The sequence below is a fragment of the Rissa tridactyla genome, chromosome 1 (assembly GCF_028500815.1).
Source record: "Rissa tridactyla isolate bRisTri1 chromosome 1, bRisTri1.patW.cur.20221130, whole genome shotgun sequence".
In the NCBI taxonomy this organism is placed as follows: Eukaryota; Metazoa; Chordata; class Aves; order Charadriiformes; family Laridae; genus Rissa; species Rissa tridactyla.
Genome location: NC_071466.1, coordinates 28,984,535 through 29,005,502, shown reverse-complemented (window position 1 = coordinate 29,005,502; position 20,968 = coordinate 28,984,535). Strand labels below are relative to the sequence as shown.

Here is a 20,968-nt window from a genome sequence, read left to right as displayed (position 1 = left end):
ACCCAAGTTTACCGCTTTATCAAAAGCAGTAGAGAAATGAACAAACTGAAAATCTTTATGGTGCTAAGTTACCTCATCACTTGATAAATACTTAGATTAATGTTGTCTGTGATTTTCTTGTATCCAATTAATGGTATACAACGGAACACGACATTGTTCTTAATGTAATCTTCACTCTCAGTTTATCTGTTAGTGATGGGATGAGATCAATAGAAAAAGGACCTTATGTCACGCGGCCAGCAGTAGCTCCGCATGCAGAGCAAAACCAGCAAGTGGTTGTCACCCTCTTCGGGTGTGCGGCCCCCCCAGGAAAGCCCTCCCTGGGGAAAGCCGGGCTCGCCGAGCAGAGCAGAGGCTATTCCGAGCCCTGTTTGCTGTCCTAACACCTTTCGGCTGAGCTCGGCTTTGCCTCTTTCACCTTGCACCTGATCTTTCAGCCTGGCTGAGCTCCCCCAATTCCCCGCGGAAGGCAATGGGTATGTAGATACATGTGTTGCGTATGCACACGCTAACGAAGGGTTAAAAACACATGCAGTGCACACATGCACATCCGTATACTTTTTAGTGTCTGTATTTGCGCATGTTGATTATATTAAAATTTGCTTAAATTAACCCTCAGCAGTGAAGTATGAAAAAAAGCCGTACTGTATTCAGCGTGTACTTGTTGTCCGGTGTTATATGAGGTAATTAGTTTGTGGTTTGCCCTGCGATACAGTGTTTTGGAACTTGGACTCTAGCGAAAGAGGAGCTAACGATGTTTGTGCTAAGGCCTCTTCATTTTTGTTAGTTGCACTATGATATTGTAAATATTGGCACATTTACAACATAAGTTTAAGATTTTACAAAGTTATGCGTACAATTATTTTTTTTAAAGAAAAGTGCTTGGATATTTGTTTTTTAAAATATACCTTTTTTGTATTAATGTGATGCAGGAAACCAAAAAGAAAGCTGTTGATTTATCAACGAAAAAAAATGTAAAACTTGCAAAAATAAATGCCGATGAATGTTTTATTTCATATAATCAGCTGAAGAAAATCACCTTCATTTTTGTGCCATTGTTTCATCATACTGTGTTGTACTTGTGTTTCATATTTGCCCATGTCATCCTGGTTGCAATTTGTTGTTTCGCTAGATTTAACATTACTGTAGATTATTGTAAGCGATGTAATAAATATATTTAAAAAATACACGCTGTTCAGTGAGTTTATTTTGGAAATGTGATTAACAGGCTTTAAAAAAATACTTGCAGTTGGTATTGCTTGTTCATTCTGCACCAACATTGTCCATCTAACAGTTTGCTTAGTATAAGCATATGGGATTCATGCATCCTAAAGGGTTCCTTTAAATAGTGGATGCATTTAGTACCTTTTTAAATAATAAACGCTAGGCGCTAGTGTGCAGATGTAAAAGATCCTTCAAGGAGGAATTTGATTCCTAACGGGTCTTTTGGAGAAAGTAAATATACCTGCCTTGAATTGCTTGTGGGTAAGTTTGTGTGCATACAAGGGGATAAATTTAAAGTATGAAGTGGGAAATTAGTAGACTGTATCCAAAGCAAGGTACCAGCTCCCTGCTGACAACTCAGCTAGAGCAGCCTCCTCTTAAGACAAGTATTAGGAAAATATGCCTGTAAAAAGCCGAGAATGCTGAAATATACCCACGGTGTTTTAAAATAAGTACCTTGTTTTCTTGATATATCTTTCCACTCTTTAAAAATACATAGCTGTATCCTAGTTTTATTTTTTGTTTGGCGGGGGCAAGGGAAGAGAGACGTTACAGTTTCTGACATGTCATCTGCCAGTCCGATGCTTCGGCTGATGTTCAGGCGCTCTCCTAGAGGGATCTTGGCGTCTGATGAAAGTTCTAGTTTTGAAACCCTCTTTGTTGCTAGTAAATAGGCCTGCCTAAAAAAAGGTGTACAGACATAGAAAGGAAACAGCACTACAGAAATGAGGAAAAAAAGATAGAAAATAATCGAGGTTTCTGTCTGTACCAACCGTTAAGAATAGCAGGAGAGCTTTTAAAATACAACTCAAATAGATTTAAAAATAAAAGTAGTGTTTGTGCTGTGCCCTTAATTAGGTGGAGGAAACAAGAACCTCCTTTGATGGCCTTTCGGTTTTTATTCTGTAGTTGAGCGGAAAATTTTGCCTGTGTTTAACTTTAGAAAAGGAAAAAGAAAACCTTCACATTGCACTACTGCACATGTAACTTTTCATGTTAACCGCAGTATGGATACAGTAATGACAGGTCAACTTCCGATACCATGAATCTGATACATACATTTTTTTTAGATCATCAATCTTTTCTGGAGGATGCCAAAGGCTGAGTGAGCCTACAGTCTGAATTATGGCTCAGCTTTGGAAGCAGCTGTTAGGAGCCAGCAGAGGTTAGATCTAAGTTTACTGTGAAGTACTATGTAGGAAACTATGTTGGTCTTTCGGAACTGCTTTGTTACACAAATCAAATGAGCCTATGTGCAGTCAGTGCAGCAGCTTAATAAGAGGATCCTAATAAAACAAAGTGCTTCAGCTTGAAAATTTAACTTCGGACTGTCAGCTCCATTTCCGGGCAGACTCTCCCATTAGTCCCTCTGTCCCTCAAAGAAGAAAACCAACGAAAGTTCCTGAATAACACACGCCGGATTATTGCTTGTGTTGTCTGAACTTCTCTTCTCCAAGCTGTGTAAATCCTGAATTGCGTAAATGAACAAAATATCATTTCCCTGTGCAGGGCCTCTCTTAAGTCAAGCGTCTAACCAGACAGGGCAGCAGGTTTGTGTACATGTTTTATTGTTCCTTTCTAGATGAAGTGGTTTATAAATTTGGATCTTATGTGTCAGTTTAGTGCAGTGGCCGAATATGAAAAGAAAACAATTGCATCATTTCTCTTTCTGTACGTTGAATTCCATTGGCTTCCATTCTTTCAGCATGAAGATTGTGGATTTGCTGTTTCTCCACAAAGTAATTTTTTTGCCAGCTCTGTACTGTTTACATGAAAACTTGTTTCCCGTCTCAGCTGGCTGGGCCAAAAAATGTAAGCAATTAAACAAAGGAAAATCAAAAACATTTTTTGCTGGACAGGGTTGGGAAAGGGCGTTTCAGTGTAACCCTTTGCTTCTCTCTAAATTGAATAATAAAAAGCTGAATTTGTCTCCTAAAAGGTTCATCAAAATAATATTATTATACTGTTTTAAACCAGCTGTCCTCTGCTTTACCTTTTGTTCTCTGGAGATGTACCATTTTGTTGTATTGACTCACTCCCTGCTTGCTTAACACTGTTACGTATTACAGGAATTTGTTGAACACTTCGAAGTCCTTCAGAGCTAATACCTGCACTGGGCTGTTGTCTATTTTACAATTAATCGTGTTGATCGTTAGGCTAAGGAACTGGCCATGTCAGGAATTCATGATGGCTACCTTGCCAAAGCTATTTAGAACCAGACTGAACACTAGAATGGGCTCCAAAAGAGGTGAGCATGGTTGCTTAACTGTTTAGTTTGGGTTTTAATCCTGTTTATCCTTGCCGACTTGAACTTTATCATACATGTATAACTGACGCACATAGCTTTTTCTCTATGCTTTTTTTTTTTTAATTCTGTAGAATTTTTCAGAATAGGGAAAAACTTAGGAGGCATCGTTTAAAGACATTAATAATTCCCCTATCCTGAGCCTTCTTCCTGAATTTACACTTTGTTTACTAATTCTAATCTTTGCTTCATTGAGCCCATTTCTAAAAGAGCAGAACTCTGTATGAGATCCAAAACTTAGCGTTACACCTGTGTGCATTTCTGTTACTCACATTTCATCCAGATGCTTCCTTCATGCTAGGAAAATACAAAGGAATCTATTGTTGAGAGACTTTGTAGACTCCATATGCGCTAATAAAGGTTTTGAGAGGTTTGGAAAATATAATGTGGTGTTTGGGGTTTAAGATTCAGGAATCTGAATTACATTAACAAACTTCCTACTCATACTTGTTAAAGTTTCTTTTCATAAGTGCTGATACTGGTAGTCCACAAGAATAATTCCTGCTGTTTAGTTGGAATGGGATTTTAAGATTAATTTAGGACAAAGGTGAGTATGGGGAGAGAGAAATTACAGTACTGTTTGTTTTGCTGCCTTTTTGTGTCATGGATTTAGCGCAATTTCCACTGAGATGCAAACTATTTACATAGCAGTTGCTAAATAAATCTCCCAGTGAGACATGGATGAAACTCTATAGCGCTAATGTTTCCATTCACATCAATGAGATGTGTGGTGTGCTGGCCATCTGTTATATAAACCTGAATAGGATCCGAAATCCTTACACCAAAGACCTGATTTTTTTATGCCATCGCTTTTATGGAGGTGTGCCATAAAAATGGCCATGTGCTGGCAACCTGTGCAACTGGACCCCTTTCAATCTGTGTAAAAGTGATGACATTTCAAGCACCTCAGCATCTCTTAAAATTAAAACAGCTAATTGCATTAAGGTCTGTGTGTTGAAGGGATTATGCTCTTGCTTAGAGTTTGTTTTCTTCCCCTCCCCCCCCCCTCGCCCCCTCCCCGTGCGCAATATCCCTGGTGGGGTCCACAGCTGTGAGAGCAACAGCGTTGCGCGACAGACTGCCTCACGATTGGCAAGCCAACTGGAAGGAACTCCGAGACCCACAAGGATTGCTGGACCCGGAGGGCTTTCAGCTTGTGAGAACAACGAGCTAATTAAAGTCTAAATAAATGGAATGTCCTTCTAGCTGAAGTGAAGATAAATAAATAAATGCCTGCCTGTTGTTCCAGCGGACTGAATAAAGAGGAAAATATTTGTGTCATGTTGACCTAGTAACATCTCTTTAATTGTGGAAGGGGGTCCGTCAGCAGGCTCGGTGAACATATGCAAATGTACAGGTCCTGATTTCTCTTTAATCTGTTGTTTTAATGGGAGGGGTTCAGCAAAGGTAATGAAAAGTATGCGTTTTCTTCTGATTTTTCAATTAGGTCAAAAATTTCAAAGTTTGAAGTTTTGAAAATCCCAACATGTATTTTTAGCAAATGCTTCCTTAGCTACTGCTTCCTCGTCAGGGGTGAGCTGTGCCTCTGCTCACGCGCTGGTGCTTCGCTCGCGGAACTCCCCAGAGGGGCTGTCTGCTTTGTTTGCAGACCCGGGGTACAGTATATGCTACTGATGCCTCAGTTTAGTTCATCTTCAGTTATGAATGTCATCTTAGCCTTCCCATCCTTACGTAGTGTCAATAAGAAAAGTAAGAGGAGCACTTAAAAAATTGATCTCATGTTCTTGTTTTATTTCCTTTATATTTTCTATGGGCCACTTTGGTTTTTTTCAGTTTGTTTAACTAAACCTAGGCTAAATAGATATTTAGGGAGCTATACCTAAGACATATATTTGGGAGAGAATTTAATTTCAGTCATGTGTGGGCCATTAAGACTATTTGTATTTCAAGTGAAACACTTGTTGAAGTGATTTACTGAAATGGGTGCTCGAAGGCATCTAATTTTGGAAGGACTGAGCAGTTGCAGTTCTCAGCTAAACCTCAGCTTGAGGGTCCTTGAGAAATTAGGTTCCCAAATAGAAATTTGAGTCTCTCTAGGCACCCATTCTGAGAAGCAGTGGCCACTGAGATAGGTCTTGATTTTCCCGTCTCCCGTTCTCACGAATAATGATGAGTGTGAGACTCCGTAAAGAGACCCTCAAACTGCTAAGGAAAGCTGCAGCGATTCGTAGTCAGCAGTGCCTGACCTAACGCCTGCTGAAAAGTGTAATCTCTCTATTTAAAATGCAGAAAACTGAATAAACTAGCTGTTCAATAATCTACTGAAAATCTACCACTAAGTTTTTTGTGTTGTAGCCCTTAAATTTTCTGAAGATTAATTCCTGATTGTATATGTAACAAATATTCAACATATTTAAATTGTAATTCCTTCAAGAAGATGCTGTGGAGTGGGAAAAGAAGTAAGAAATTGGATGCCTGGTCTAGCGAAACAAACAGACACAGCAGAATGAGTAGAGAAAACATGTTTTTCTGCTTATTTTACAAGCAGGAGTGTAAAGGAAACAATTCGCTCATTACACGTGTATAAAAATAGACTTTGAGAGTGACTTCTCCAGGCATGAGAACTCCTAGTGTTTTCCCGTTCCCTTGATCCTCATCTGCTCATTTGTTCAAAAAAGAACCAGAGGTAAGTTTTTACTGGGACGTCCTGCAGGGTATTTAGCACAGGAGTGGCACATACATAAACACATCCTAATCATGAAACAAGGGCAGCCATACCTTGGAGAGCTGCATAAAATCAGTCAGCGCTCACTTCTGTTGTCAAGAGGCAGCAAAAGTAGTCCAAAAACTGATTAATGCAATTTTTAATTCTGGTCAAAGCTCAGAAGTAATGCTCAGGTGGATGAAAAGAATGAGCTGGGGTTGATTAAAAGAAAAAAAGAGCAAAGAATCTCTTGGTAGACGGGATGTGCAAGCTCTCAGGATTATTTAGCGAAAAATAGGCCAAGTTCAGCCTTTGTCTAAATCATCTGACCTTAATCTATTGAGGGAGAAATTAAAAGTTAGTCTGTTCAAATGAACTGAGCATATTGGCCAGGTTTTAACTCTGCTGACTGCCTTCTCCCTGGCTCCGTACTTGGCAAAAATCCCAACTGCTGCATTGTTAGTTATTCTTGCTCCAGCCGCCGGCTGTGCTATGCGCTGTCATTCCAAAGAAGACGTGTTAAATTTGTGAAGTGGACTGGCACCCTGATTGTGGGCATCTAGATAACCTTGCAAACACAGATGAGGAACTGATAGTGTTAGTTACATGCAGTACAGCCTGCAATTTATGTAACATATAGGCTGAAGGAGGTAATTAAATACCACAGCACTTTGTAACCTTTCAGCGTGTGAACCCGAGAAGGTTTTAGTTTTGGAAATCCTCTGAATACTTCGCACTTATGTTGCAACACGAGGACCTGAGGAAATACTCAGAATAATGTAAGTTTAAAGGACCACTGTTACATTTGTAGCTTCTTCTGGTTTACTTTGAAGATGGGAGAATCCTGAAGATACGTTTATATAATCATTACGCAGCACAGGATAAAATTTTGGGGTGAAGTCTAGTCCGTCTCATATGTCAGTGTAGTTTCATCCATCTAGATGCGTGATGAAGCTGTCTTCCTAAAGTACATGCCTAGAGTCCGTGTGTAACTGGTAGACGTTGGTAGGTGCTTTGGAAGGCTTCCCTAGTGAGATCCTGCCTCCTATACTTTTGGCATCCAAGCCGGGTGGCTACGAGTCTGCTTCTAGAGCCTACAGAGATGCCGTCCTCCCCCCATTAACTGTATAGGCAAACGTAGGCACTTGCTGTACAAGTACTTAAAACGGAGGTACAGACCCATGCCTCAGGTGAGCTATGCCCAATCAAATGCTTTTCCAAAAAAGCAAACGTTATTCACCCCGACGTTTTATTTTCTCCATACATTACCATAACGGTTTCTCCCTTCTAAAACACAACTGGGGAGGATTTCACCAGAGGGAGGAGGAATTCTGCCCATTACAAAGCCAACTTCAGTCAAAACAGACGTTCATGCTTCTGGTGCCTGCTGGGTTAACGATGGCGCTGACAAAACAGTCTCCTGCCTGCAGAGGGCATGCAGCTCCTCAGATTTCCCTGCCAAAATGTGTGTGGAACAGGGAGGAACTAATGGACCATACATAAAACTGTTGCTGCACATCGCTGCACATGATGGATCGGGGATAACTCTATGAACCCGAGGGTAAAAAAAAGTGTAATTTCAGTGGAAAAAATGGACTCTTCCCAAGCATCCACATATCCCTCCACCAAATTAGACTGATACTGTACATAGGGAACACTGAAGGCTCTCTGGGACGTGTGTCCAGCAGGAACGTGCTGCGGGTACTCGTGCTCCTTAAAAATCATCTGTTTTCATTTGTGTCTCTCCATTTCCAGAGCTCCCAACACAGTGGCTCCTCTACCTCATTAGCATCCACCAAAGTCTGCAGCTCTATGGATGAAAATGATGGACCTGCAGAAGGTAACATTTGAAGGCTGACATTTCAAAGCAGTCAATGTAGTGATAACAGCAGCTGTGTAGGAAATGAGTCATTCTTCCTGCCGGAGAAGGTGGGAGCGTTGCGGGCTGGATGCCTCTCCGTAAGGAGACTCATCAGCCTTAGCAAAACGGTTAGGTTCACTCCGGATCAGATTTGATCCGGACATCCCTATTCAGAGGTGTTTTTGTTGCAGGGTACTCGAGATATTAGTTCTGCAGGTGACACAGTGCTGACCGGGTTATTTCACTCACTTTTTGTCTCCTCTGTCATGGTACTAAAGAACATACTGCAGTCCTGGGTCTTTCCGCAGAAGTGATTAATCTCATCCCATACTAAGGCTTTGAGCAAGTTGGCCAAGGGATGGTGTCAGCTCCAGTACTGCCAGTTCACACACACGTATACGTAAGTGTGTGTACGTGCTCCTGTTTGACAGTAACTCTTCCTGCTGCCTGTAAATCCAGGGAAACACCAGCCTCCACGTATCATAACATTCCCTTTTAATACTAAACTGGAACAAAGGAGAGATGACGATACAGTTAAAAGCGCTGTCTTAAAGAGTGTAAATTCAAGTCACGTTTTTGAGAGGCCTTTTTACGTTATATTTATATAGTAGTTTGTATCAGCTGCAGTTTACAGTCAGCTTTTAGAGGCATGTTAAGTATTTGTAACGCGCTATTTCAAATACATTTAAAAATAATGGTACATGAATGAGCACTAAAACACATGAAACTACAAACTTTTCTTATGCTTAGACACTGTGTAATGCAATTTTACCTAAACATCTGGTGCCCAGGTTACATGCGAGGTAGTATTATTGAGAACATTTGTTTAAAAACTAAATATTTAATATTGGGGGAGGGGGAGAACTAGCACTTAGCACATGAGGAGTTTTATGGATGTCTCAGTTTACAGGATGTAATAAAATAAGTGCTTGAGTGTTGGACTTCTTTGGTACATATATTTAATCATGCTGTGTCAAGGAGTTCCAACCCTTTTTGGAGGCTGGTCTGCGCTTGTGCAGATCACAGAGGCCTTCTCATAATTAAAAAAATACAATTTTGGTTTTGTCCTGGGGGCATATTGCAATGGGAATGGTAAACTATGTAACACTCGAATGGTGGTATGTTTGAGCCCCCAGAAGTCTTATTTTTCATTATGGTATCTGTGTGAAACCTGTTGAGTATATACAATGTCAGCAGCATGGTTTCACTGTACAGTAAGTGAGATACTGACTCTGAATGGTTTCCAGGCTCCTAAACCATAGACTTAAAATGCATGTTATGTGCAACATCTGTGTTTCCTTCACTAACAATAAAAATGTACTAATGATTCTTTCAGAAGTGTTGGAGGAAGGTTTCCAGGTTCCAGCATCGATAGCAGAGCGATACAAAGTTGGAAGGACTATAGGAGATGGAAATTTTGCTATTGTGAAGGAGTGTATAGAAAGGTGAGGAGGATAACATGGTTATTGCTGAAAAAGTAATCATTAATGTCATGCTTTTTCTAGATCATGTCTTTATTTGTAGAATGTAGGATGTGTAATAAGGTAACGGCTCAATGTCAGATGGAAAAACTAGACTAATGCCCTCTCATATGAAAAAAAGAGTGAGTCCAAGGGACAATCTATGAATTTAATTCTTTGTGGGTTTTATATGGTTTTTTTCTGCTGCACTCTGCATGATTTTACCAGTTCTTTGTGTTAAATCTTTCTTGTTGCACTGAAATAACATCTTTTCTGGCAGTATATTCTTGCAACCCTCCCTTTACAGTGAATGACCAATGAAACATTTCACATGTAGGAGCATTCTGTAAAGATGTCTGGAAGTTTTGTGTGTGCGGCGTAGTGGTGGTGGTCAGCACAAAGGGCTGACTTTGGATCCATCTGTTGTGCCATCTGACACTGAGGAGTAACCTCTTCCATGTTTATCTTGAGTTAAATGGGCATCTATCTCCTGCTTGCCTGCTTTATGTCATTATGTGAGCTCCATCCAACGTTAGGAGCCTGCACTGCAGACATCAAAATCTAACTTCTTCAGTGCCCTTTACTGCTAAGAGGTGAGAACAGTTACCCTTCGAGACAGATTTTAAACATCCACTCCAGGTTAGAAAAGTCACAAGTCACCTCAAACGTTGGTGTTGCTGAAAGTGTCCAGGTTGAGTAGCTCAGGTGTTGGTTTCTAAATCTGGTCAGGAAGGTCATGAACCAGGTTTGAACTGGCTCTATCCAGTGTTAAGAGTGTAAAAAGTAGGGAACAAAGACAACAGTGCTCTGAGCAGAACTGCAGGTGCGTTTTGGTGATATTGTTAAAAATAGGAGAATATGGGGTAAAAAAGACAGAAGGTACCTGTATGTGAAATGATTGTAAGATGGGTCTTGTTAGATAGTAGCGGTGCAGAGAAGGCAAAAGACTGCCAGAGCTAGAGATGTCCAAAAGAAAGAACAATAGAGAAGGCAAGATCTGATAATGAAATTCCGTGAGTGAAGTTTTTATATTCCCTATTACTATATCCTAGAGAGGGGACTCTTGCAGAAGACTGTAACCTCATCTTTGGGCTCAAAGAAAGAACTTTTGCTCTTTAGCCTGCAAGAATGTGATGTTAACCTTAGAGAGGAAGTCAAGATTAGATCTCATGGTAGATGATGATAAATTAGCTTGGCTGGTTTTAAACTAGAGTCTCTTTGGAAAATGACAGGTCCTGCTCTGCATCTGAAAATCTGGCAAGTCAGAGACCATGAAGACAGCTGTTGGGGAAAGGGGGAAGAGTGGATTTTGTATCAGCTGACAGTATGATCGTGGGACTTGGCCAAAGCTCTTGTGAGGCCTTTAGAGCTCTGTCAGAGTGAGTTCATGGTAGAGCTGGTCATCCGGAGGGCGATAGCTCTTCAGGTCAAACCCTGGGGTCTGAACACAAAATTGAGGAATGTAGAAACCTAAAGGAAGCAAAGCAAAACAATATGGAAGTAAGAAAGCACTGTTAAACCCTATGGAAGGGGCAGAACTCATGAAAAACATGGGTGAAAACATATAGCTAAAAAAAGAGAAAAAGGCAAGCTAAAAGTAAAGTGAGCAGTGACTGAGAGAAACAGATTACAATGCAATATAGAAAAATAAAAGAGGTTTTGATACACTGTCATTCAGCTGAAAGTGCTGGTTGTGCTGAGCCAATTCAAATGTGCAAGCGTGCATTTTACAACTCTTCTCAAGCTGAGAGAAAAGACATGAACAAAAATAAATATAGGTCTCACCACACCTAAAAATAATACTGATTACAGTAGCCTCGAGAGATCAAGTGAAAACTGTTTTCTGTCCTTTTGGTTGTCCCACTGGTCCCAGAAGTATCCAGTAACACGACATAACTAGTGAATATGTGCTCAAATAGCGCGATTACTCAGGTATTCCCAGATACATATGGTCTCTGAGCCATACCATTCCATAGATCCCATTTCTATCAGAAAGTTACTACTTTGGGAGAGCTTGGAAATTAAAGTAGAATTATATCTGTTAGTTTCCACTTCTAAAGCAGGATACCTTTGCCGTCACAAGTGTGGAAGGAGAAATTAAAGGCTCAGAGGGTAAATTAAAGCCAGTACATGTAAAAGCCCTTCAAAAACATTCTTCACAATCTTTCTAAGCAAAAAACACCTCACTTCAAAGTCTGATATGTCCATCATTTGCAGAGCCAGAATTGATGGGGTGATGCTTGGGACTGAGGACTTTTCTACTTTCTTCTCACATACAATTCCTGTGTGCGTTAGACTTCAAAGGAATAGCGCCTTGAGGTGTTAAGCAAGTAGGAATGGGTCTTGTTACACATCTTCACTGATCACATGGATACTTCTTCTCCATAGCTGTGGAGACCAGGAGACCAGTCTGTGTGTACTGGTTAGCCACTCTTCAAATGCATTCACAGGCCTTTTCCTCTGACAACGAACAGTCTAAACAGAAACCAAAAAATGATCTTCAAAATTTTCAGGTGGGAACTCCTAAATGGCATTCTGTGAAGGTGCGCACAGAAACACACACACACACACACACAAATATATTTAATGCACACACAAAAATAACGAAGGTAGATTTTTGTCTCCAGTGCAGTGGAAGTCTCTGTGAACTTCACAAAAGGTTAAAACAGGCAAGAACTGTGGCACAGAGCCCTGTTTTGAACTGGAAGTCTAACTCTGTGCCCTGCAGTAGAGCTGTGGGTCCAGACTTTTATCCAACCATAATGTGTTTCCTACTTCGTGCGGCACCTTTTTATTGTTTGGGTTGAGTGATAGGTGAGAGATGATATGCCCGTTTCACCATGAGTTTCTGGTGTGGCCGTGCAGATTTTTTGGCGGGTGTGTAAGTTACGGAGGTTGCAGCGCTGCTGACAGCCTGCGGTTCTGCAGCTTTTTCGGGGAAAAGATTTGCATTATCTTAGCTTTAATTTTCTTTTTACCAAAACAAAGAGCAGTCAGAGTTGTCATCTGCTCATTACATATTTGCTCCATCGTATGTGCAATTTGTCCTGCGGTGTTTTCATATGTGTTCATTTTTAACTTTCAGATACTTCCAAATTCTGACATTTCCTCACTAGCTCAGATTTCCCAGTGTTTTGGAGTACATGGAGTCTCCCATGGCCAACAAAAACCATCCATTTCCTTTCTCATGACAGAAAGGAAGCATTCCTAGGGCAACCAAGGAGCTTGAAAGAGATTCTTATTGAAAGAGGGCATATTTTGTCTGAGTTTGAACCCCAGATATCTTGATTTCTAATAGTCTATCTCCTACCTCCTCCTTCCATTCCCCAAAAAATAGTATCCATATCTCTGCCTCTCCCCGCACTGAGCTGGGTCTCAAACCACCAAACAGCAACACGGGGAAGGGGCACCCCATGAGGAGCGTGGCCCGTTTCCGGGGGCTGTAGCATTAAAGCCTTTTGTGGGGGAGTACAGATACGAGAAGTTTTTAATTTTTGTTTGCTGAAGTCTTTAACAGCCATGCTGTATTTTTTTTTGCAAGTCATAAACATCGTCATCCAGTGTAATTTCTTTGCGCAGTCTTTTAATTGATGTCTTAATACAGACTTTCTTTGCTCCCTGCTGACCTGGGAACTCAAACTGAATTAATATTTTGTGGGGCTTTTTTCTTTTTATTTAAGTCCCCGTTTTCACTTAAATTAATACCTAGTGTTACATCATTGCCAGAGGAGTTCTCCATGCTTAAATATGGCAATGAAAATGCCCAGTTGTTTTCCTAAAGCAGTGCTTTCAGTTTATGACTCACTTTGCAGGTCCTATTTGACAGACTGTGCAAACGTCTAGGTACACTCATCTCTCTATTTAACTTATTATATATCAATTTAATGTATCAGTGTAACTATGTTTTGCTAAATGAAGAAAGAAAAAAAAAATCACCCCGTATGCTTGAGAGGTTATTTTTTTCTTTATTTTTTAACGAGACATATGCCTAAGGGCAATGTAATAGACTTTTGTAAATTGTTTAGATTTTTATTGCAAAATGGACGTGTTTCAGTAAGAGCTTTTTATATTACCCATTCTCCATTTAGCCTTAACTTGCGAACAGAGATTCTTGGTTTCATCCTTACGGCCATCTTTTGGGTTTGTAACTTGATTAAGAAATGGAAGTTGATATTGTTAACTTGTCTAGAAGCTTATTTTTCTGTGTTATCATTCTATATACTAAATATCTATATATATGTGGAAGCGATAAACATTGTATGGTATTGGAAATGTGTTTTCATCCTGAACTAATTCTCTATAATTTCTTACTGTCTCCAGAACCTTTCGTATTCTGTCCCATAAACATCATATCTAACTCTGCTAAATACCATATACTTACTGAATACATAAAACATTATTCCAAGGACTGACGTTTTTATCATAGCAGTTGTGAGTATAGATGTGCAAACAAATGACTTATCATTTTAAGTAAAAAATAGAAGTATTTTCCATAGCTAGTATATTTTTGTATAACAGAAAACAAAACTTTTGGGCTTTGAGAAGATTTGTATCTGTATAATATTTTTATATACTGTATAATATTTTTACATAAAACTGCAGCAGAAACAACAAATACCACTACAAAATGAAAAAAAATCAAGTGATTATGTTTTGAAAACATTGAAATGTCTTAATTTAAAAAAAAAAAAAGTTTAATGATTTTTTCTCAGGCACACGTATTCGATAAATTTGACTCAAGTTCACAATTCCAAGCTTCATTCCTTGACGAAACAAATACTTGAATAGAATTCTTGCCCAGACCTACTATGCTCAAATGAAAAATACAAACTTGACTGAGAAAAATATTCAATGTGATTGAACATACAATTTTTTCTTTTCTCTTTCCTCAGATCAACTGGTAGAGAATATGCTCTGAAAATAATCAAAAAAAGTAAATGTAGAGGAAAAGTAAGTACAAAAAAATCATATGAGACCAAAAGCTTAATTTTTTTTTCAAGAAACATTTTGTGAGAGATCACTTTGGAAAGCTGTTGGTACTTTTCTTCCTGGCAAGTGTTAGAATCTTTTTGGTTGAAACCTTTGCCTGGCTTCTGGAGACCCTTGGAGTATAAGAGGCTGCAGTGTGCCTTTCTAGATGCTTGCGTTGATTCTCCACTTGGTTGTTTGAGTGTGGGTGCACTCACTCCCCTTGCTCATTACCCCTGTAATTACATCCTCTAGCTTTCATAATCACAGATGTTATAGAAAACAGAAAAATAATACTAGTAATTATAATAACACCAGTCACTACATCAAATAGTATGCAAGGCTAATCAAATTGATATCAGTTTTATACTAAGTGAATTTCTGTTAGCTTTTGAAATCTATAACAAAAGGTTCTCTGAGAAGATGCTATCATATTTTTAAATGGAAAGATTCTGTACTGGAGAAAAAATTTTAGAAGCTTCCATATTTAACTTTTCTCTGCATCAGAAACTTGTCTTTTCCTCCATTTCTTTTTCTATGTTCTACTCTCTGTTCTTCTTTCAGTTATCACACTGGTGTTGTTTCTAGATGTGTTCCTTTCATATTGCTGGAGGCAACATCTGTTACCGTTTTAAAAAACCCTGAAGAATCCATGGAGGTCCCAGTCGTCTCTGTGTTTTCCACTGTACAGCGAAGGTGAGAGTTTTTCCCACCAACCCGTAGTCATTAAAGATTTCTTTTGTGTGGCAGGAGCACATGATCCAGAACGAGGTATCTATTTTAAGACGAGTCAAGCATCCCAACATTGTCCTTCTGATTGAGGAGATGGACATGCCAACTGAGTTGTACCTTGTCATGGAACTTGTAAAGGTGAGTATTTTGGAGATAAGCTGCTTCTTAAAAATTGATTCAACCATATTCAGAAATGTCATTGATACCAAAGCTTACCAAAAATCGTGGAATGACAGAATAATTTAGAATGGAAGGAAGGTCTGAAGGTAGTCTTGTCCAGCACCCTACTGAAAGATGTGTAACCAACTGTCAGATATTTTTTATAGATTTAAAATGCTTCAAATCTTTCTGTAAACCACACTCAGAATTGCTTTATGGGCAGTACTTCAGAGATCCCCAGTTTTATTTGCTCTCCTAAAAGAATTCTCTTCAAAAAGTTTTATCTTTAAAAAATACATCTGCCTGGAGGTGAGCTGCAAATATACTCAGTCTGAATAGCTGTAAATATTAGTCTTCGAAATTCAATATTCTTTCATAAAATAGTTTAATTAAATTTCATTAATGTTAAATGTAAACAATATTACCTGTACTTTTTCTCTACTGATTTATATTAAAACATTGTCAAGTTTGCATCCTTGATAATAATTTAAATTTAAGCTGGAGGAGGGGGGAGGTGAAAGAGAAAATCCTGCTATTTAAAGCATAATTCTATTCTGAAAAGTAAGTTTGCAAATGCAGCATTTTATGTCTGTGGTCCTATTTATTTCTTCATAGTAACTTCCACATCTCATGCATTTTTTTCACTCGCCAGTGGAATTTTTACATATTCAAATTGGATTATGAAACTCAGACCAGGCCATCCCTTGCCCCTATACTGTCAACAGTGAAGTGCGTGAAGTATGGATTTAGCTCTCGGTTCTGGTACTAATACACAAGTATGTCACTGTGCATAAAAGACGGTAAAAATACATTTGAGCAAATTGTCTAAATTAGGACAGAAAACCACTGAGGACATTTTGTCCTCCATATTTATTTTAACAGAATACACCTGTTTGTCACATTGACTAATGGAATGAGGGATTCTTCTTCCTTCCACAGCTGTTCTGTGCGCAGGAGGTCTTTCCAGCAGCCATCTCCATTTCTGTGTCTTGATCAAGGCAGCTTTTCATGCCTACACCTGGGAAATCCACAGTTCTAAGAGTTTAAGGACAACGATGACAATAAAGCTATGCAGCATCAGCATCATTTCCATGCAGTCCTGTTGTATGTGCACACTCAACACTTGTGAGCAAATCAGGCACTCTGAACCCTGGCAGCTAGATCACTTCCACTTATCTTAAGTGTGTGGTCACCTTCAGTAGACATCCTCTGTATCCCTGGTTAGAAACAGGCACCACCAGAGGTCGTGAGAGAAAGCAATTTTGGCAAGCAGGATTGTTATCTGCTTTGCACTGGTTGTAGGTGGAGATTAGGGGATGTTTTTAATGTAGGCACCTCCTTGAGATGTTAGATAGGATTGATCCCAGGTACAAGTGTTTCTTAAAGAGTGTCTCAAGCTCTGCGCTGGAATTGGAAAGCAAGGAGAATGAAAAGTCTTTAGTTTGTTCTGTTATCTCCTGTGCTCTGGCAGCGCAGTGATACAAGCTGTTTCCAGTGTGGAGCTGCACATCCTTGCTCGCCGCAAAGTCGCTGTGCCATACAGGCAAGGGAGGCTGTCAGGTGGGGCCCATGGGTGGGGGGACACAGATCTTCCCTGTCCTTGTGGCAGGCTGGTTAACAGCCATGGTTAACAGCCTTGTTAACCATGAGAAGCTCAAACTATTCTCCACAGCTCAGGAGATGGCAACGTTGTCCTCTTAGGTTGGAGTCTCCCTGATGCCCTCCTTGGCTTGAGTGGTGCCATGGTCCAGCTAACCCTGCTGTCCACCACCTTCAAGTTCTGAGGAAGCACACTGGGAAATGCTGGTGGCAAGGAGCTGACAGGGTACCTGGCATCCCTGTTTAGTCTTTTGTGGAGAGGTTAAACCCTAAGAAGAAACTCAAAATACTGGCACTCTTCCATACCACGAATCGCTCTATGTAGCCAGTCCTGGAAGAACTTTCCCACCTTCTTCATAGTCACAGCCCTCTCGGGGAGTTGGACTAGATGATCTCTAGAGGTCCCTTCCAACTCTGAAGATTCTGTGATTCTGAAGATTCTGTGATTCTCCCACACTCGGGAGTGCAACGTGAAATAGCACAGCTTCAGATCAGATGCCATTAGCTGTCTAACACTATTTTAGTCGTAATTACGTCTCTTTTATATGATAAGTGGGCTCACTCTGAGACCCATGCTACTGCAGGTTTTTCCCAGTGTCCGTGAGAGCTTGTTCAAAGGTACCTCAGTACTCTTGCACAGCCTTGTAATCTACTGTAGCCACGGCTCCAGCCTGCATTGACAAATCCTTCATCTTGGCCCCATGAGGTGTGCTAAGAAGTAAAAGCTGTGCCTTGTCTAACATGCCAAGCCATAAGCACATAGCTGGCTTTATGGGTGCAACCTGCTGTGCTGTTCGTGCTTGAAAAATGTTCAAACTGTAGTCCCTGGTGGATTTTTAATCAATGTCCTACTCTGCTAAATAAGAGGGGAGGGGACCGAAAACTCTTACAAAATAACTAGCCTAAAAGATGCATATAAAGGAAACCATCCATTATATTCACTTTCTGGAAAAATCTGTTTTCTTGCAGTCTTTCTTCTTTACTATTCAGGATTGCTGCCCATGCTAAGATATTTATGCTTTTAGTTATGCTTTAGAAGGGCTTTGTAGACATCTCTGTAGGTCAGGTATCTGAGAGAGCACTGTTTTAATGTTCTTTCCTTTTATGTGGAATAATAGAAAATATTTAGAATATCCTAATCCTGGGAATTTAACTTTGTTTCTTTGAAGCAAACATCTATTCCTTAATATTTAATTGGCGGGGGGTGGGGGGTCGGGAAAGGCCTTGTTATACTCTATGGGCACCAGGGAAGGTATTTCTGGAAAGACATTAATTGTTAATTCACCGATTGCTGCCTATGACCATTTCATAGCGCGCACTGTTAGAATTGATTAACCATCTGTTATTGACTGCCTTTTGAAGACCTGACTTTAAATCAAACTCACAGACAGGAAAGAAATTCAAGGAGAAAAGGCTTGATAACTGCGGAGCACGGTTTCAGTTAATACCACCCTGCATTAATTGGCAGTAACATGTTTGACATAAGTGGCTGCTGCAAATACTGCCCTCACCTCCTGGCAGATAGGCCATTCGTTGCTTTGTAAAGTGTAAGAAAAAGCACTTCATAAATACAAATATAAACACATTGCAAGTGGTGCTTGTAAAAGGAAGCAAGGACCTGGTTTCTGGCACGTTGCCTTTTTACACAGCGAAACAAAATTGTTATTCAAACCTAACAGGGGTTTGGCCAATTTAACAAGCAAGATTTATTGCAGAGTTTCCTTTACTGCTCCAGGATATGATTTCACTTTTGCAGAAGAAAAGAGAGATTATATCATTTACATAACAAGGTAATAAATAAATAATTGGTTACTGTACTTCCAAGTACACTTCCTCATGTGCACAGATGATAAAAACTGCCTTCAGATGTTACTGGTCCCATTTCACTCCAGAACAGGGGATTTAAGACTGAAATGTCATCCTGAACTCACCCCTTGTGCCTGAGTAAATGATAGTGACCTGCTGTGCGAATCGGCTAAGCAGAACCTTGCAGGTTAAAGTGCTCTTCAGGGAAAGGGAGGTCTGAAAACAATTCTGCCTGATATAGCTGTCAGCTCTGTTAACTCTTTGCAGGATACCGCCGCTCTTTTAACTGCAGAGAATCCCACAGACTAAATATGTGCCCTGTTTTCTTACCAAGCTACCTGCTAAGAAACTTTACCGAGTAAAGTAGGCTGCTTAACTGGAGAAAACGAATCTGCTTCAAATTGACTTGACTCTCTTAATGTGCTCTGCAGCCTCTCTCTTTTTCTGAGTTTAGGTTTCTCTTGCACATGAACAGTTGTTCTTTTTCTTCTGACTTGACTTTTCCCTTCTCTTTTTAAGGTTCAGCTTCTTTCCTTCTCTCCTCTCAGATCTCAGCTCGCTCTGTTTTCTGTGTTTGGAGGCAGATCCTTTGCTGATGTTATTGACACTTCTCCTGAGCATCTGGAACATATTAGATAAGACCAAAGATCTGTCTAATCCACTACCTCATGTTAAAAAGCAGCTGGTACAGGGGCTTCACAGGAAGGAGCTTAGGGAAGACAGATTATTTATCCCACATATTTTGCCACATGCTGATATCTAATACTTAGAGATCAGGTAATGCCATGAAGTACATGGTATTGTACTTTTGCCAAATATTTGGCCTTTCTCTCTAATCCTCTATCTGGTTTAGTTTGGCCTTTTATTCCTCCTTTTCCTTGACACTGTGTATCTTCATGTATCTTGATCAGTGACCAGCCAGAGCCAGAGGTTTTGATGCACTCCAGATTTGACAATGGTTGGCTGCAAGCAGTTTCCAAAGCTGGGGTTTTGCATCCTCAGTGGGAATAAACCTTCCCTGGCAGACTTCATCTGCACCTCAGCAATGCAAAATTTTTAATAGTTTAGGTTTTTTTAACAAGTAGTGACTGTTATCTCAGATTTGAGTCTTTGATGGTTGTCTTTTCCTACTTTTTTCTCTGTAGCTGTGATTCCTGGAAATACTCTTTTTCTGTTTCTTCACCCTCCTCCTTTCTCTTAGTGAAAACAATGTTTACTCTGGAGCCGAGCCTTAAAAAAAACAGCAAATAACTTGAGGCTGTTGATAAAATCATGACAGTTGGCAAAGCTGGGACTTCTCTGTTGCCTTCAGAAAATACCTACTTTTTCTTTAAAAGACAGTCTCCTGTGATTTTTTTTCTTGATGTTTTGACTGCAGCAGGGATTTTTTGCATTGTTATTCCAGAATTATCCTTTCCTTCTTTTTTTTCTTGTTTTTGTTGGTCTTTATGTTGGTGTTTTCTTTATGGTGCTGCTTTGATTTCGGCCGAAGGCCCAATACCTCTGAGTAGTATCTCCAAAAGATGTTTGTTTTTCCCTCCACTCTGTCAAGCTTCCTCCTTAATCTCTTCTTTAAACTTATTTTTTTGGTCTTTCTCCAAGCACTTACGTGTTCTTCTGCCCACTTGCCAGCTCAGCTCTGGAAATACAGTCCAAATGTCATGGATACCTCAGGTCCTGGTGAAGATCATTTCAACTTTGACTTCTACTTATTTTTCCTTCTTGTCTTCTTTCCTTCTTTCTCTCTTGTTTTCTTGTTTTTCTTTCACTGGCAGTAGCTTTTAGCTGAATTTGACAGCACAATGAGCTGGAAACGGGACAAGCTGCCATCTGTACTTGAAGCTGTGGTGAAATACCTATGTTAATTCTTAAATGTCTTCCAGTATGATTGTCTGACATACATGCTGGAAAGTTCTTCAGTATTAGCTGCAAGAAGCATCACACTACCAAAAACTTCACATCTTGTGTAGAGGAAGTGGTTTCCAAAATCCACGTTTTCAAAGTTTTATGAGATGGAAACAAACTTTTAAAATACGCTAGCAGTGATGAAACATAGCTGGTTTGAGTTTTACTAAGAGTTCCTTTGCCTTTCTGGAATTCAGTGAGGCTTTGGGCAAAAATTTGGTGTTGGCCTAGCTGCGATTGTAATAAAGAGTGGCAGGGGTTGGTATGTGGCATTGTGACAGGCA

General features: G+C 39.9%; 1 protein-coding gene across 2 annotated transcripts in view; it reads left to right on the top strand.

Moving 5' to 3' along the window:
* The window catches only part of DCLK1 (doublecortin like kinase 1), a 247,369-nt gene that overhangs the window by 188,823 nt on the left and 37,578 nt on the right, over positions 1-20,968 (top strand). For both annotated transcript variants that reach the window (XM_054187925.1, XM_054187926.1), the window contains exons 6-9: positions 7,950-8,034; positions 9,392-9,500; positions 14,408-14,465; positions 15,234-15,353. In XM_054187925.1, the coding sequence (XP_054043900.1) occupies positions 7,950-8,034; positions 9,392-9,500; positions 14,408-14,465; positions 15,234-15,353 (372 nt within the window). The remainder of the gene's footprint in view (positions 1-7,949; positions 8,035-9,391; positions 9,501-14,407; positions 14,466-15,233; positions 15,354-20,968) is intronic.